The sequence below is a fragment of the Acartia tonsa genome, chromosome 5, assembly GCF_053477335.1.
Source record: "Acartia tonsa isolate MP-2025a chromosome 5, ASM5347733v1, whole genome shotgun sequence".
Taxonomy (NCBI): Eukaryota; Metazoa; Arthropoda; class Copepoda; order Calanoida; family Acartiidae; genus Acartia; species Acartia tonsa.
This window is the reverse complement of record NC_137264.1, coordinates 27,993,123-28,009,430: the sequence shown is the minus strand read 5'-3', so window position 1 is coordinate 28,009,430 and position 16,308 is coordinate 27,993,123. Positions and strand designations below refer to the sequence as shown.

The following is a 16,308-nucleotide window of genomic DNA, read 5'->3' as shown; positions in this document are numbered from 1 at the left end:
TCTACCTTATCTATCTACCTTAACTTATATAATTGTAAATCTGTCTATCCTTCTCTCTTAACCCTTACAGATCGGGGGGGGGGGGGGGGGGGGGGCTCCAAGAGCCCCCCCTCTAGTTTTTTCAATCTCATTTTTGTAGGTAAGATGGAGAGCTGTAACTTCATGACTTTTTAAGTTTAGTAATTATACGTCGGCAAGAGTTGATTTTATTAGGATATCTGGTCTGTGTCGGTCGTGGTGTCCGGTCAAAGTCGGTTGGGTAGCAAAAAAAATTAGAAAAATTTTTAAATAAATATTAATTTCTACATTATGACTTTTGTATATAAGGTAGAAACCTAAATTTTTTTTGGTGAATACTTAGATATCAATGACCTTCTGAGAAAAGTTGTGTTATGACCGTTTGACCGCTCCCTGACCGACTTTATGACCGATTTTTGTCCGGCTTTTACTACAGATATCATGAATATCGTGGCTTCTATGACAGCTAGAGACCTATAATTTTTTTTGGTAAATCCTTGAGCAATAATAAACAGTTAAAAATATTAATTTGCGCCGCCAACCGCCGTTTTACCGCCGTAACCGCCGAAAATAGCGGTTTCCGTTATTTGCCGTTTTTTGGCGATGATCAGAAAAAGTAATTTTTTTGTTATGAAAAATAAAAGTTCGTCCTAAAATTTGGTCATCCTAGCTGCAAAATTGGCCGCTCTACAGCTGTTTTGAAATTTAGCGACTGGCCGCTAAAAAGCGGCTAAGAAGCGGTCTGGCCGCTATGACTAGAAAAAGTAATTTTCTCTAAAAATACACATGAACCACCAGAAAAAAATTTTACGTCTTTATCTGTACCAGGAGCCGAGATAGAGGGGGGGAAATATTAAGGTGGAAATTGGGGCCCGATCTGTAAAGGTTAATATGATTTGTAGCAGAAGATAAGAAAGTCCAGAAAGGTTTATATTATCTGTGGTAAAACTATGAAAGAGAAATGGGATAAAAACAAAACAACAACAAAAATCTTCGAAATACAAAAAAACAAAAATCCACCAAAATATTTATCTACACATAAAAATATATTTATCAAATACCCTAAACTAGTAAGTTTTATGGTTTAATAGTATACAAAAAAGATTTATCTGAAAGATGTAAATACCAAAAGAGAATATTAAAAGTAAAGACGAGTCAAGTAAAGAGAAGGGGTATAGTTGTAGGTAAATGAGAGAGAAAATCAGGGATTATGGGATAATACAACAGATTTAAAATTGATCTTCATACCTATTAATTAATATGCTTAGAATTATTTCTGAGTTAGCTGGTAATTCTTGGGGATGAAAGGGTTATAGATAAATTTATACCTAATTGTCCTATGCATTCCTGTAAAAGAGTATTTTTCTACATCAAGAGGTTATGTATGTTATGAGCTCTGATAGTAGAATGATAAAACATGGACTAAGCATTTAGATTAAAGTTTAATGATCTGATTTACTGCAAAAACTTCTATTTATGTTTCAATAACCAGTTTTTAAGCCACTTCCCCTTTATTCTCTTTCTAATAAAAGTTATTTTATCTAAGATTAGCGGCTTTCAGTTAAATTGTAGCCGCCAATATTCATTAAGAAGTGTTTTTTTTCTCACTGATTACGAGATTATTAAACTCAAATATACATCAAACATTATTTAAATTTTGTATTACATATCTTCATTTTGTTTAAAATTTTTCCATTATTTTTTACAGCAACTAGTTGCTCTCTTTCTCTATATTTCAATCTTTCTCTTTCTAGAGATTTTTCCTTTTTATCTCATCCCCCCCCCCCTCTCTCTCTCTCTCTGTAGTTCTATACATATTGAATAGATTAGTATAAAGTGGTTCGTCTAACATCAGCTAATTAAATGTGACCAAAATAATCATTTTTCAATCATTTACATTTAAATGAAGTAATATTTAAGAAATTAAATATTATGAATAATTTACCTTGGTAGGCAAAGACTGTAAAAATATATTTTGTGTACTAAATTTAAATTGGGATACATTTTTCTTAGCTACCTGGCTATGTATAATAAGAAATGTAGTTTAACTATAGCCATGCTTAACTTATAATTTTAAATGTTATAGTAAAGAATTTCAATGAAGACTTGAATATTAAATAAATCAACAAGTGAAAGATGACTTTCTTCAAGGTTAATTCATACAAATAAAGATAACATTTTTCTGTTAAAAATAGTAATACTTACCTCTATGAGATTTTTAAAAACAGAAAAAATCGAGCAAAATTGAAAAGAAAATAACAACGATTTTATACTCAAAGTAGTTGTATTAGATGCTTATATGTGAAAGTTGCCTATAAATAGTATTTATTTTGGATAAGACTGCTAAAAAATTCATTTTATCGGCCTAAAGTATATTGTTTAGATATTGTTTTTATTTTCATATTTTACCATGTCGTTTCCAAATCAAGCATTTTAGTTTTAAATTCAAAAGGATACCAAAAGGTATTTAACTTTCAAAATAATTTATAAACATACCAATTTCCTTTCCTCTTATCCTTAACTTTATCCCTTTTCTAAGCACAATTTTATGATATTACTCATTTATATATAAAAAGTGAAAAATTCTGTGATAGTAATTTCAACTAGTTGTAGAGTAGCAGCGCTACTAGAAATTAAGATTATTGAAGAATGCAATACATTTTAAATTTCAGAAATAATAAAAATGTTGTCGTCAAATAGATGAATCTCAAACTATCAGTGAAAATTTAAAAATAGTCATTATTATTATTGTTATAAACTAAAATCTATAAAAAAAAACTTAACAATGTATGATAAAAGAAATCAAATCTAGTAATACCTTTATGTATTAACATAGATTATATTTTAAATAACAACAAAAAACTGCTGTGAAATTCTCAGACATAGTAAAAGTTACACTTAAAAACTCTTAAAACCAGTTTTTAGTATAATTATTATTCTCAAATAGTCAGAGAAATAATTTAAACAAAGATGCCAATTGGTCAACGAGTTCCACAAGATAAGGTAATAAATATTTTCTACAAGTTTTTCTGACTGTCTGACAGACACTCTGTACTTCCCTTCTGCCATGCTACTTTCTATTTGGTTCACTCTCCTGTATATATAGTTTTAAAATGTCTTGTTAGGACTCTACACAGAAAGATAGTTAAGGTTCAGTAGGCGAATGAAAGAATCTTTGGTAGTTTCCCTAATATCGCATCTGGACCACAAACAAACCTTGTGGAAAGAAACGTATTTTGATGCTTAATCTAAGTTACGGCTTACTTCATGCATAGAGATAGTGTCCCTTAGGGTTAGAGCCCCATGCAGGGGCTAGAAATAAGTGGGTTGGAGGAGTTCAGTGGTGAAAATAACAGATTTTAGTGAAAGCACCGAATATTTTCTTTCACTTATTAAAGTATGTTTAGACCCCCTTGTTTTTACTTTTAACTATAACTGGCTTATCAAAATTATTATATACTTGGAATATGCGATGTTTTATTCCCTCATTGTTCTATTCCTGTATTCTTAAGAATGACCCTTTGTTTCTTAAAACACTTTTCCTTGTTTTTAGTAAGAGACAAAGACATAAAAAATAATGACTCATTTTTTTTTGTGATACGTTTTTCCTACTCAGTAAAAGTAGGAATGAAAATGTACAGAAACAAGGATGACAACATCCATAAGTAGCGAAGCATAAACAATTAAATAAGAATTTAGATATTAGTTGACAAAAGCATGCATATTAGGAAAAAATCACGAAACCTTTTCAACATTTGTTAATTTCTTAATATTTATTTATATTTCAGTACTATGACTAATAGACTGACGGTCAAAGTAAATTACATACTGGATGCTCAGAACAACGGGAAATTTAATTTTGATATTTTTAATTACAAAAATTTAAAAAAACGGACCATAAACACCAAAGATATGAAGAAAAATGTGAAAAATATAAAAATAGCCAAAAACCTGCAAAAAGGCTTTCTGACCGCCATTGATGTGTTCTTGAAACGAAAGGAAATTTAATTTTGATATCTATAACGGAAAAACTTTGGAAATTGGGCCATAAACACCAAAGGTATGGAGAAAAATGTGAAAAATAAAAAATAGCCTAAAACCTGCTTAAAGGCAGTCTGACCGTCATAGTTGTTTTCTTGAAACGACAGGAAATTTAATTTTGATTCTATAACTGAAAAAAATTTGGAAATCGGACCATAAACACCAAAGATATGGAGAAAAATGTGAAAAATACAAAAATAGCCTAAAACCTGCTAAAAAGCGGTCCTATCGACATTGATGTTTTATAGTTAATTGTGCTCCTTGATAATGGAAATGTTGTCAAAAAATTTCAGCCTTTTATCTTTTATAGGAGCCGAGAAAATCACGTTTCCCCCAAACTAAGACGGACATACGGACAGACGGACATTTCAAATTATAGAGTAGCTTCGCTACTAAAAAAGATATAAGCTTTCACAAATTTGAAATTGTTTGATATATCATATGTTTATAATATGATAATATTATAAACAACTCTTTATAAAGATAAAAGTATTTCATAATTATGAGGTGTAAGAAATAAATTTAGGGTATAACATACAACAAAACTTTTTACCAATGAGTCTTTCTTATGTAACTAATATATTTTTCTATCTTGTCCTATAAATAGTTATATACCCTGATGAATATGATAATCCTCTAGGTATTATCTAATTATTTTCTGTCTTTCTTTTTAATTTTCTGGCACTAATGTTCAGTTCATCATAGTTCAAAATCTATTTCAATCCATAGAACAATTTTTTATCCATCCAGTTGTCAATTAAATTAGATTGCTATCTTATTATTAATATTTATCTATTTTAGATAAACCTGCGCTTGATCCTTGTATCTGGGAAGACAAAGGAGTATTTATTCTCCCCCAGCGAGAGTGCGGGGGATATTTCTCAGTATGTTTTTGATAACTGGCCCCCGGAGTGGGAGGAGGAAGCGGTAAGTACACACATAACCCGCGACACTGCACTGGCTCAACACGTAGTGCATTAGGGAGGTGATAGGTTCAAATCTTGGCCCAATATCACGTCATAACTAAGACGTTAAAAGTTGTTCCTACTGCTGCTGCGTTACATAAATAGTAGGGGGAATGATTTGGACCATAAACAGTTATGACTTCTCAGACAAAGGTCGTGCAATCAGAGGGTTGGTTGTTTGTTGAATGTTACTTAACCCAATATCTACCAGTGGCTGTTAGAGTTGTATCCCATTACAAACGGATGATGCCCTCCTTAGATTCGATTCTGTAGATGATCACTTGAAATCGAAGGAGAATCTCGATTAGATAATTCAGGGGTGTATATTCTACATGGGATCCCCTGCTCAGGGGGGGGGGGGAAATAAAAAATAAGTGGTTGGAGGGAGAAAAAAATGTAAAAATTAAGAAAACTGAAAAAAAATTCCATTTCCCCCCCCTCCTTGGTGAAAAAAAACAAAAAAAATGTGTGGTAGAAGGGATAAAATAAATAAAATATAGAGTTCTGTAAATATTTTTCCATTTTCCCCCCTTTTTGGTGAGAAAAAACTAGGGGGGGAAAAAAATAAAAAAATTTGTAGCAGGGGAAAAAAAATAAATCTTGTGCAGAATACCTATACACCCCTGAGATAATTATCAATTAGGTAATAAGTAATAAAAGTACACACATAGACAACTTGAACATATGAAAGAAAGACAGATATACCTACAGACTTATATTTAGTTTGGTATATAGACAGACAAACACAAAGATAGGTAGATAGACTTACAGATACATAGATATTCGGATAGACTGACACACATGGAGAGACTAACACATGGATAGGTATATAGAAAGACTGATGTTGATATATAAATTATATAGACAAAAGTCAGATGCAAAGGTAATGAACATTGAGAACACAACTAAACTTTTTGAAGACCACTATTTTGGATGTGCTTTTTTGGGAGGGGGGAAAAAGTTAAAAATACCACAGAACCAATATTCCATCCCCTCCCCTGACCATAGAGGAACGTATTGTCCAACATATGATGACTATATTAGCATCCTATATTTACGACAATAATTCCCTTGTCACAATGTCCACGTGTTCTTTATCCATTCACAGAACCAATAGGAAAATTCCTTGAACATATCAACCTAATCGGTTTATGATTAAGATGATGAAATTTGTTGTATAATATACATATATCTCTGTATGTTATCCCTTTTTCTGATTAATTAGGGCTTGTTATTCTCTAATCAATCCTTTACTCAGTTACTAGATAGTTCATACATAATAGTTAAATAGTCTTTTAGCCAGAAAAATCTCCGTTATTAAACCATATAAAGCAGAATTATTTTTAGTCTTTAGGGTAGCAATAACCCTGCAGGGACCAATAAACCATCGATTGACTTAAACAAACCAAAATTAATGGATAATTCAAAATCCCATTTTAATGGTTTGTTGAAATTGCCGATTAGTGTTGATTTTTAGATATTTATGTGGTAGGATGCTATTGATTGATTACAAATATTGTTGAGTTTGTTAAAACACCCTTATTATTGACCACAAATCAAGTAAAATACACCACAGATGCATAATCTTACAAATAAAAACTGAAACAATTATGGAGACATACATTTTGAATTGAATGGCCATAGAGGGCACATAACCTAGGTACAGGGTGTTATTCTGAGGACATTAGTATTCTTATTGATATATTATTGGCATTTAAACATAATGGTAATGTTTAATATAATTTTGATTAATGTTAATGTCTTATATTATTCAAAATCAACAAATAAAAGGGAATACTGAAATATATTATTGTTGATAACTAAGTGTGTGTAACACTTTTTTATACTAGAAGTTTCGCCTCTAGCATTTAGAAGGAAAGGATAGAAGAAAGAAAAACAAATCCAATTCTGAAATTCAAATTACCACAAAACCATTCCAGAACTTATGTTAAGCTTCCCTAAAATGAAAAACCCAATCGGTTTATTAGTTATAGAGATATTAAGCTACAGAAAAAAACACGAATACATTATATTATCGGACAGCCCTGATCCTGTTATGTGTCCTGCTCCATGAAACACTCATTATTATCTGTATCATTGTCCTCTCCCTCCCTTGAAACATAAAGTTGCACTTTCCTTCTTTTTAATAGTCAATACATTTACTAGGTACTTTCTAATATTAAAAATTATTTAACCTGACTTAAAACCTGAAAATCTGGATAAAACTTAATTGTTTAATATATTATTATTGGAAGCTATTGAAGTGAGTTAAACCAGAGTATGATTTATTAAACATAAATAAAATTTTAAAAAGACTAAAATATTTGGCTTATGTAAAAAATATATCATAAATACCTATTGATATATGCTAAAAAGAATTTTTGGCCTGTTTTTTACCTATCCTAATTTCAAGACGAGAATTGTGTAAAAAATAAATGTCTAATCAAATGCGTTGTTTAAATCAAGGTGTCTTTAAATATGAAACAAAAATTACCTCATACCTTAGCGTTAACGTAAAGGAGCAAGTTCAAGTGAGGGATGGGGGTGATTACCTCCCACCAAATAATTAGAAATATGTAACTACTGTTTTACACATTCCCCCCTCCAGCCTTCTAATAAAAAATCAATACCCTTTGTTTTTGGATATTTTGAGTTAAATTGTTCTTTAAAATATTACATTTTCTAAAATATGTTTTTGTTTTCAGGTCTCCAAAGCCGAAATCTTGCGACTGATTTACCAGGGCAGATTTCTTCATGGAAATGTTACACTATCAGCTTTAGGCTTGCCAACAGGCAGAACTGCAGTCATGCATCTTGTACCAAGGTAAGCATTACAGACACACACTTAAGGTATTAAATAATAACAAATACAAAGATGGTTTAATAGATACATTTTTACTTTGTATGTAAATTGACCTTAGATGCACCTAAATAAGTAAAAATGTTTTAACATCCTATTACCTATTCATTTATAAATTTACAAGATTTTTGTAATTGTTTTTCTTCTCCATTATTTTAGAATTAGTCGCACTAATTAAGTATTTTGTGGGTTTTAGTAAAAAAATACTCCATAAGTAACAATGTATTCAACTCTTTCTAAAATTTTTTTCTCTATTCTGTCATTTCTCTAACATAAAGACACTATACCTAAACACTCTTAATTATTTTTATTTTGTAGTTTAACAATCTGTATCTTTTTCTATAGCTTTTTGTTTTATACCCTTTGGTTAAACTTGTCTATTCAAACAGCTTCGCTAATGTAAGACTTTTACTCGATACTTTTCTATTGAAGAAGAAAATTAATACAAGGTAAAAAACCCTTAATTACAGAATCAAATGACTTATTTGATAACATTAAGAAAAATTGAGTATAAACATAGACAATTAAGCTCATAAGTATCATAGCTCTAACAAGTTACCAAAAAATTTGAACATATATATTGGTTGGCATATCATGCAACTAGAGAAATTTTAGTTTTTGAACTTAAAAAAACCATCGATAAACAAGAGATTAGATTATTTTACTTATGTAATTTGACATTGTGACACACAAAAGATTATTTTAGCAGCATTCCTTTAAGTTTAATCTTTTCTAGTTTTTCAATTATCCCTAAATGATAACTGATTATCCTTATTTAATCCGACTTATAACAAGTTACTAAGCTAATTTTTTTTATAAACTAAGTTTTTATTTTATTTAAGGGTTTCTTTAAAGAAAAAGGTATACCTAATAATATTTGTTTTAATATTATATATTACAAAAACAGCAACTATAATATTTTGTTATTGTTATTCTTCGAAGCAAACTGTATTTTAAGTTTGATGAATATTGGTACTTTGTTTTGAAATTTTAGAGTAAATATCATATTTGAATATAATATATTTGAGTTAAATAACAAATACAAGTACTTAGGTATATAAAATTCCATAATTACCATCCAATTTATATTTACATGAAAGAGTGTACGTCACTAGGATGTTTAGTAAATAACACCATACTTTAATTCAATCAAGGATCATTAAATATTCTTATAATAAAGTAAATGGATCTCTGTCTGTCTGTGTGCTTGTATTGATGGATCTCGTTAACCACTGGACCGATTTGGTTCTCATAGGTCCTGGGAAGGTTTATTGCTATTTTTGGGGAGGGTACCATCAACCACCCATAAGTTCACCCCTATAAAAAAAATTCTCCCCCCCCCCCCTCTACCCTCAAGGGTCCCTAGAGGCCTCTAGGGGCGTAACCGCTAGTTAACATTATAAGTACCTACTTAGCATACTAAATAAAATAAAATTTGTTACATTTGATTTGAAAAATACATTAATACAGTTTTACAGTAATAATTTTTAGGACCCAGAATAAACAAATTTTTCTCGTCGAATAGCAAAAATTTGCCCTGTACTTTCCCGCAAATCAGTAAATGATCAGTAATGCTGTTTACGAGATATCACAGAACATGCATAGAAACATCCAGCTGCCATTGTATTTTTATTTAGAAGTTTCATCTTGACTAATTTTGAGGGTGGTGTGATATTTCTATATTTTCTGATATTCATTCATTATCCTCTTTAATTTGGTATCATCAGGGTGGAAGAGGAATAGTAAGGTCAAATTAGAACTAAGTATACAATTATGGGAAAATGATATTTTCTCTCTGCCATTCCCTTGTATCCCTGGGATAAATAAATATGAAATTAAATGCGGGAATATTGTTAGGCAGGGTTGTCATATCGGGCGGGCAGTTTTGGGCTGCCTTTTATTGGGTCCTTTTGGGCAGATTTGGGCACCCCCCGTCTTGGGGGGTGAGAAAAAGGGGAGGATGTGAAAAAAGAGGGGGGGGGGCGGCCTATTTTTTGGGTGATATTCAGGGTCGTCAAATTTTTCGGTCGTTTTGGGCAGATATAGGCACCCCCCATTTTGGGGGTTGAGATAAAGGGGAGGGGATAAAAAAAGAGGAAGGGGGGCGGGCCTATTTTTTGGGTGATATTCAGGGTTGTCAAATTTGTCGGTCCTTTTGGGCAGATATAGGAACCCCCGTTTTGGGGGTGAAAAAAAGGGTAGGGGGTAAAAAAGAGGGGAGGGTGGTCCTATTTTTTGTTATATTATCTATAATACAAAGTAGAATGATGTCTGTCTGTCCGTCCGTCCGTCTGTCTGTCCCTTAAGATCTTAGTAACTACTGAATGGATTGGATTGGATTGGTCCTTTGGTGGTTTTAAGCTATTTTCTTGATGGTGGGACACCCCCAACTCCACAAAAAATGAAAATTCCCCCCCCCCAAAAAAAAAAAAATAATTTTTATAGGTATATTTTTATAAAAAAAATTTATATTTTTTATATTTTCAATTATTTTTCTTCTTTTTAAATTTCTTTTCTTCTTTTAAACTTTGTTTTATCAAAATTCAGATTGTAAAACCTTTCTTCTCCTGTAGGGGCGAAGCCCCAAAAAGGCTAATGGCAAAAAAACATTAAATCAATATATAAAATGTTTGAGTTATAAAATGTTATAAATAGTTATAAAAAGTTATAAAATACAGAAAATATCTAAAAAATGTAAACAAAATTTTAAATTCTCCCCTCTAAACCTTCAGAAATTAAGCCCCTAGTAAGCTTTTTTTGTATCTAGAGAAGGATTTCGCTAATCGCTGAACCGATATGGTTCTCCTTTCCAGTGGAGCTTTTATAGGCCCTGAGATGGTTTTAGGCTATTTTATATCCTTTTTATATGCTTTACGACATTTGCCCAAAAAGGGTGCCTAAAACCACTTTTGGGCAATTGGGCAGCCCGTTATCGAAAAAAAATGCCCAATATGACAACCCTGTTGTTAGGTAAAGTGGGTCAGGTGTAATAAAAATCTGACAATTTAATTTTCAGGGAAAGGTATTTTGACGATATTTTCTTTGAGGGAAATACAATTATTCAGGCGGCGAGAAAACCAAGTATTTGAAACTGAGCCTAAAAATGAGAATTACAATCACGAACCCTGCTCTTTCACTCCCCCTTATATTTTGCCTATATGTAAAATAAAACAACAAGCTAGTGATATTCTTATTTTTTCGACAGAATATACTTCAACAAACACTGTATCTAAAATCCCATATCATATATACTTTCTTTCTAGGGAGAGTTTACCCCAGCCGTCAAGCCAAGAAGACCTGCATCGGAAGAAAACGAGTGGAGGGGGATGCTGCGGCTCTTGCTCTTGTGTTATACTTTAGGTAACATTTGCAATATTTAATTCTAAGCTAGAAGTATGCTGGGAGTAAGGGAGGGGACAATGGGCAATTAATTCAATATAAGAGTTATCAAAGAAAGGGCATGAAATCCAGTTTAATCCAATAAATTTGTAGGAAATTATAAAGGGATTGTTAATTGAATAATAGATTTCCATAGCGTCATGTAAAGTGAAATCACAACTTGTTTTTGATGAAATATATTGAGGTTTTTTGGTGTGATTTTTATATTAAAAGATTATTGGACCCGGCCAGCTGCTAGCAAGAATATGACTGCCCCTTTTTATTCTGTTTATTTCCCTTGCCCCTTGCCCCCACCTCCCTTCTCCCCGTCTGCTACATTCCAAACTAACACAACGAGTGTTTATTTCCCTTGCCCCCACTTCCCTTATCCCTTCTCCCCGTCTGCAATATTCAAAACATACATAACGAGTAGCGGCATTTCATGCGCAAGTCCCCAAACTCAGTCAAAAACTGCTAAATTCTTGCACATTCCCTTTAAGCCAGTACCCAAAGTCTGAGACTCCTAAAAATTGAATATTCGATCCATTGTCCCCTCCCTTACTCCCTGAGAAGTATGACACAGTATTGGGTAGTTAAGGCGATGGCTTATTGAAATGGGGTGGTGGGGAGGAGGTTATTTTGTTTTAAGTCTACCCACAGTATTACAAAGATGTGATAATTTGAATTAACCCTACACTTTACCATTAGGATCTATTTATTAAAATACGTTGTTGGGGTAGGGGGGGGGGGGTGAGTGTTGAGCATGCTTTAGTTTGGAATGCTGGTCTAAAAATTACTGACATTTTCCTCCATATAATCTACAAAAGGCAGAATTTAACAATTTACATTTAGGATATCATTATTGTCATACGGAAATGTTCAATTAAAAATATTTGGCCAATTATTTCATTGTTACATCATCGATATTTTTCAGGTTAGATGTTTTTCAATTAATATTCAAGCAGAAAAGTTGAACAGTTTTAAAAATGCAGTGAACAACAAGCACCAGATTTGAAAAAAATATAAATAGATTAGCGCGGCATTCAGTGCCAAGCACGAAGTTACAATTGATTGATTGTTCATTCAATCAATCAATAAAATAATATATAACTAAATTTTGGTCAGATAAGCATAATTAATATAATGTTTATTAAAAATAAATTATTAGTTGTATTAAATTAAATTATTAAATCAATTTAGGACTTGCAAAAATTTATGCTGTACAAAATATATCCTTTTGTTTGTTGTAAAAAAATATAATTAATATGCAGTATTTTGGTAAAAATAACTTTATCTGAGTCATTCAGGGGGAATATTTTTGTAAATATAACTATTGGCGGATTTTCCTCGTAGAATTTTGTATTTAAAAGATAGTCTAGCTCTTGGCCAATGAATATATAAGAAAACTAACAATAAAACTGTGTTTTACCTAGAAAAGAAATAGTTAGTATTAAGATATTGGAAGTTCTATTAAAAAATCCGTTTTCAGTCATTTTTACCTAAAATTCCTGGTTTCGATACATTTCATTCTTTTAAGTTAATCATATTTATTTTAAGGGAAACAATCATTTTTACTAATTTTTAAAGAAAGAAAAGAAACTACGTAAGTATCAAACCCTTCTGAATGTACAAAGACCCAGTCAAAAACTTAATTAACCTTTGTAAAACATCATCCCTCAGTACAATAACAAAAATACTTATCTTTGGACTTGGTTTTTAGTGGATTTTTTTTTCAAAAGCATGTTATTAGATATTACTACCTATATGATTACCTAAAACTAATTTTTAATATTAGATAATATTAAATAAAATACTAAAAATATGTGAAATGTGGCATATTTTGCTTATAAAACAGTTTTAGAGAGATATAATATTGCTTACTATATCACTATTGAAGCATCGTGTTATATAAGTTTCTAGAAACTTAATAACTTTATGTTTTATACTTATTTTAGGAGAAGAAAAGTCCGCAAAAAACCTACTCCATTTATTGCAAACTTATTTTGGTATGAAAAAGCCAAAGAATAGTTTTAATAAAAATAACTTAAACTGAAGCAAATCCGTAAAAACCAAAAAATATTGAGTTGAATAGCTATCACAAATATTTTCTTTTTTGAACCAAACTTTTTTTTTATTTCTAATGATTTTATTTTTTCTTATCATCTCTATTGCAGAAATTGATTATAAGTCAACAGATTGATTATATCATTTTATAGAAAAAAAGTCAAACAAATAAACATTAAAAATGAAAACCCGTCAGAAATTTTTTTTTTTTTAAGTTTGGTTCTTAAAAGAATTGTTTCCCGTATTAGTCGCATTAATACTCACCTTACTTAAAAATATTATAACTATTGTAAATTTTAACAAAATCAATATTTCTTACGGTAAGCTTTTGTATGAATCATATACATAGATTTTAGAATTTCTTTTTATACTTACATTTCAATTTTAAAATCTTCAAACATTGGTAATTAGAAAAATTAGTGAAACTTGTTATACCTTTTTTATATCTTTAAGTGGCAGGTACACTTTGGAAATGGTTAGGGAATTAAAAATCTTGACAAAATAAGATCTTGTATGATAATTTACAAAGAGTCTACTTATTATTTTTATTTGTATATTACTTTATTTGTTAAAAATTATAATTAATACATATCTCATACAAAAGCTTACAATATTTTTATTTTCACGTGAACATAGATTTTATTTCTATTATTGTCATAAAAGAAATGTCAGGGATGTTTGATTTAGGCATTTGGATAAAAAAAATAAAGGGTCTGGCTTAATAATCAGAGATCTAAAGTGATAAGACAAGATAAATTGATTTACATTTCCAATTATTATACACAAAATATCCCCTTCTGTATATTAAAATTGGTGTTTGAAACTCAACTGTCCACAAAGTCAACTAATAAGAAAACGTTATTTTAAAACCTTGGGGACTAGTGTAATAAAAAGCTCATTGCCCCCTTTCTCTCTTGGAAGTGTCTCGAATAATGAAAAGAGGAGATTAGAAATCAAAACATAATAAATTCAGATTTTGCTTCAGATGCCTATTCCTGATATCTCTGACAAAAGTACCCTCATAATCAAATGTAGCATTTTTTATTATAAAGCGTCTCAAAAATAAACACTTGAATGTGTACTTCATTTTGTACTAGAGACAATTCTAGGATTCTTTTTTTTATATGTTAGTTAACAAATTATTATTATTGTCAATTCTTATTTTTAAAATTGTTCTTATTATTTCTCTAAAAACATTAAAATTCTAGTTAACCATTTTTTTTTTACAAAAAAAAACAACAATTCTTTTCAAGTTATTACACTAATTTGAAAAGAATTATTGTTTTAATACTAAATTAACGAGAATTTAGGTTTATGTTTTTTAAACCCTATTATTAAATCCTTTGTTATTATTATGAACTATATTTTGTAGATTATTAATTTAACTTATAAATATGTTGTTTTTACTAAGTTTTTTGTTGTTATTTTCTTATCTTGTTTTTGCATCTAAAAGTGTCACTCGCTGATAAAGTCAAATATTTTTCACTCAAAATCTGTTTGTTATTTTAACACTTCAAACAACTTAATATACACTTCAGTTGGATTAATGAATGATAAATTTCTGAAAAAGTAAAAGAATAAAGGACTGGTGTTAAAATTTTAATTTGATATGTAAACAAATGCTCTTTTCAAATATTTCAAAATGAATTCGTAAAAAGCTGAAAATGATTGTGGTCCTAAGATACTAAGATAAATAAAATAGCATCTTAAGGCTTTTAACATTTTATATGCGCTCTGTAGAAATTCTAATTTAATAATTTTTAATGAAAAGAGCAATTATTAAACAAGGAACACGTGCATTCTTTGAAAAAAATTTGTAACAATATTCGGTATAGGTTTTACATTTCATTAGTTTTTCTTGATAAATAATCCTTTATTATTTTGTATTAATAATCTACTCATTTCAATATAAACATTATATCAACAAAAATACTCATTTAAAAAAAATCATAGAATCAGAACTACACTGCACTGTAAAGAAATAGTTCAGATTTTAACATTTTAATTCGCTGAATGTAGGACGTATGTCTTGTAAAATAAAAGTTGAAATATAAAACAGATTTTAGGTGCAAAAATTTCGTGTGTACGTGGCATTGTAGAGCTTGGCTATGCTAATCATTAAAGGTTGTTTTCAAATCATATTATAAAAAAATTTAATTTCCCAAACTAAATAAATTACTTAAGTTTTTTAATAAGCTACAAAGAAACTAGCTATTGTCTTGATTATATACTAAAGTCATTTATAAAAAAAACATTACTATAATTAACAAGAATCTAAATACTGCTGATATTGCCTTTTAGAAAAATCAGGGTAAAATACCTTTTTTTGTGTTTGATTTATTTAGTTAGGATTAACAAATTTTTTGACAACTTATGGTTTGAAAACAAGCTAACTAATGATACATTGAAAATTAAATGTAAATTATTATTAATATGATGAATAACGATATAAACCTATAAATGTTTTATGGAATAGACTTTATCAAAGTAAACGTCTTTTTTATGCCCCTTTTTTTTATTCCGCCAGTCATTTGTATGTCCCATGGGACATTTTTGAAATGAGTGTCCCTAAAAAGTTTGTCTGACCGTCCGTAACCATTTTTTTCCTGTTAAACCTTGCAAGGCCTTCTTTAAATTATCTTCTTTGGTTAAATGTTTGTGAACCAATGCATTAAATAATGTTTTAATGCAGAAATTTGTTTAACAATAATGTTTTTCTTTGAAGTGCCGATTTAAAGTTTCTCGAGACTAAAAATTTCAAATAGTTAAAAGCGCTTTAACAGTAATTTTAAAATAGTTCTCAGTCACATATTTTTATTATTAATATGGTCATGTCAAGTTACTCTGTAACTAGGGCTAGTATGTTCGTCCTTGAGATATGTAAATCTCCATGAGTAAGTTAACAAACCGAGGGTTATTTATATAAGATATACTTCCTTAAGGATTCTCCTATTGGTGGAATCAGACATTATGTCTCTTGAG

The 16,308-nt window shown here is 30.1% G+C and overlaps 2 protein-coding genes across 19 annotated transcripts in view; both read left to right on the top strand.

Annotated features, from left to right (window-relative positions):
- LOC145319187 (retinol dehydrogenase 11-like) overlaps nt 1-2,702 on the top strand; it is a 32,391-nt gene extending 29,689 nt beyond the window's left edge. The window contains exon 11 of the mRNA XM_080161135.1: nt 2,105-2,702. The gene's annotated coding sequence lies outside the window, so the exon portion shown is untranslated. The remainder of the gene's footprint in view (nt 1-2,104) is intronic.
- A 148-nt stretch (nt 2,703-2,850) lies between these two features.
- UBL3 (ubiquitin like 3) lies at nt 2,851-15,818 on the top strand. Of its 18 annotated transcripts, XR_013879729.1 has the most exons (8): nt 2,851-3,021; nt 4,861-4,986; nt 7,730-7,848; nt 11,148-11,244; nt 12,197-14,533; nt 14,637-14,821; nt 15,386-15,450; nt 15,716-15,818. XR_013879729.1 is itself a non-coding variant. In XM_080161138.1 (5 exons), exons 1-4 carry the CDS (start codon nt 2,989-2,991, stop codon nt 11,242-11,244), a joined length of 375 nt encoding a protein of 124 aa, XP_080017264.1. In that variant the 5' UTR covers nt 2,851-2,988; the 3' UTR covers nt 12,463-15,556. The 18 variants fall into 18 exon arrangements, 2 of the variants coding, with proteins under 2 accessions (XP_080017264.1, XP_080017262.1); XR_013879730.1 differs by having other exon boundaries at nt 12,197-14,796; XR_013879728.1 differs by having other exon boundaries at nt 12,197-14,821.
- Nucleotides 15,819-16,308: the final 490 nt, after the last annotated feature.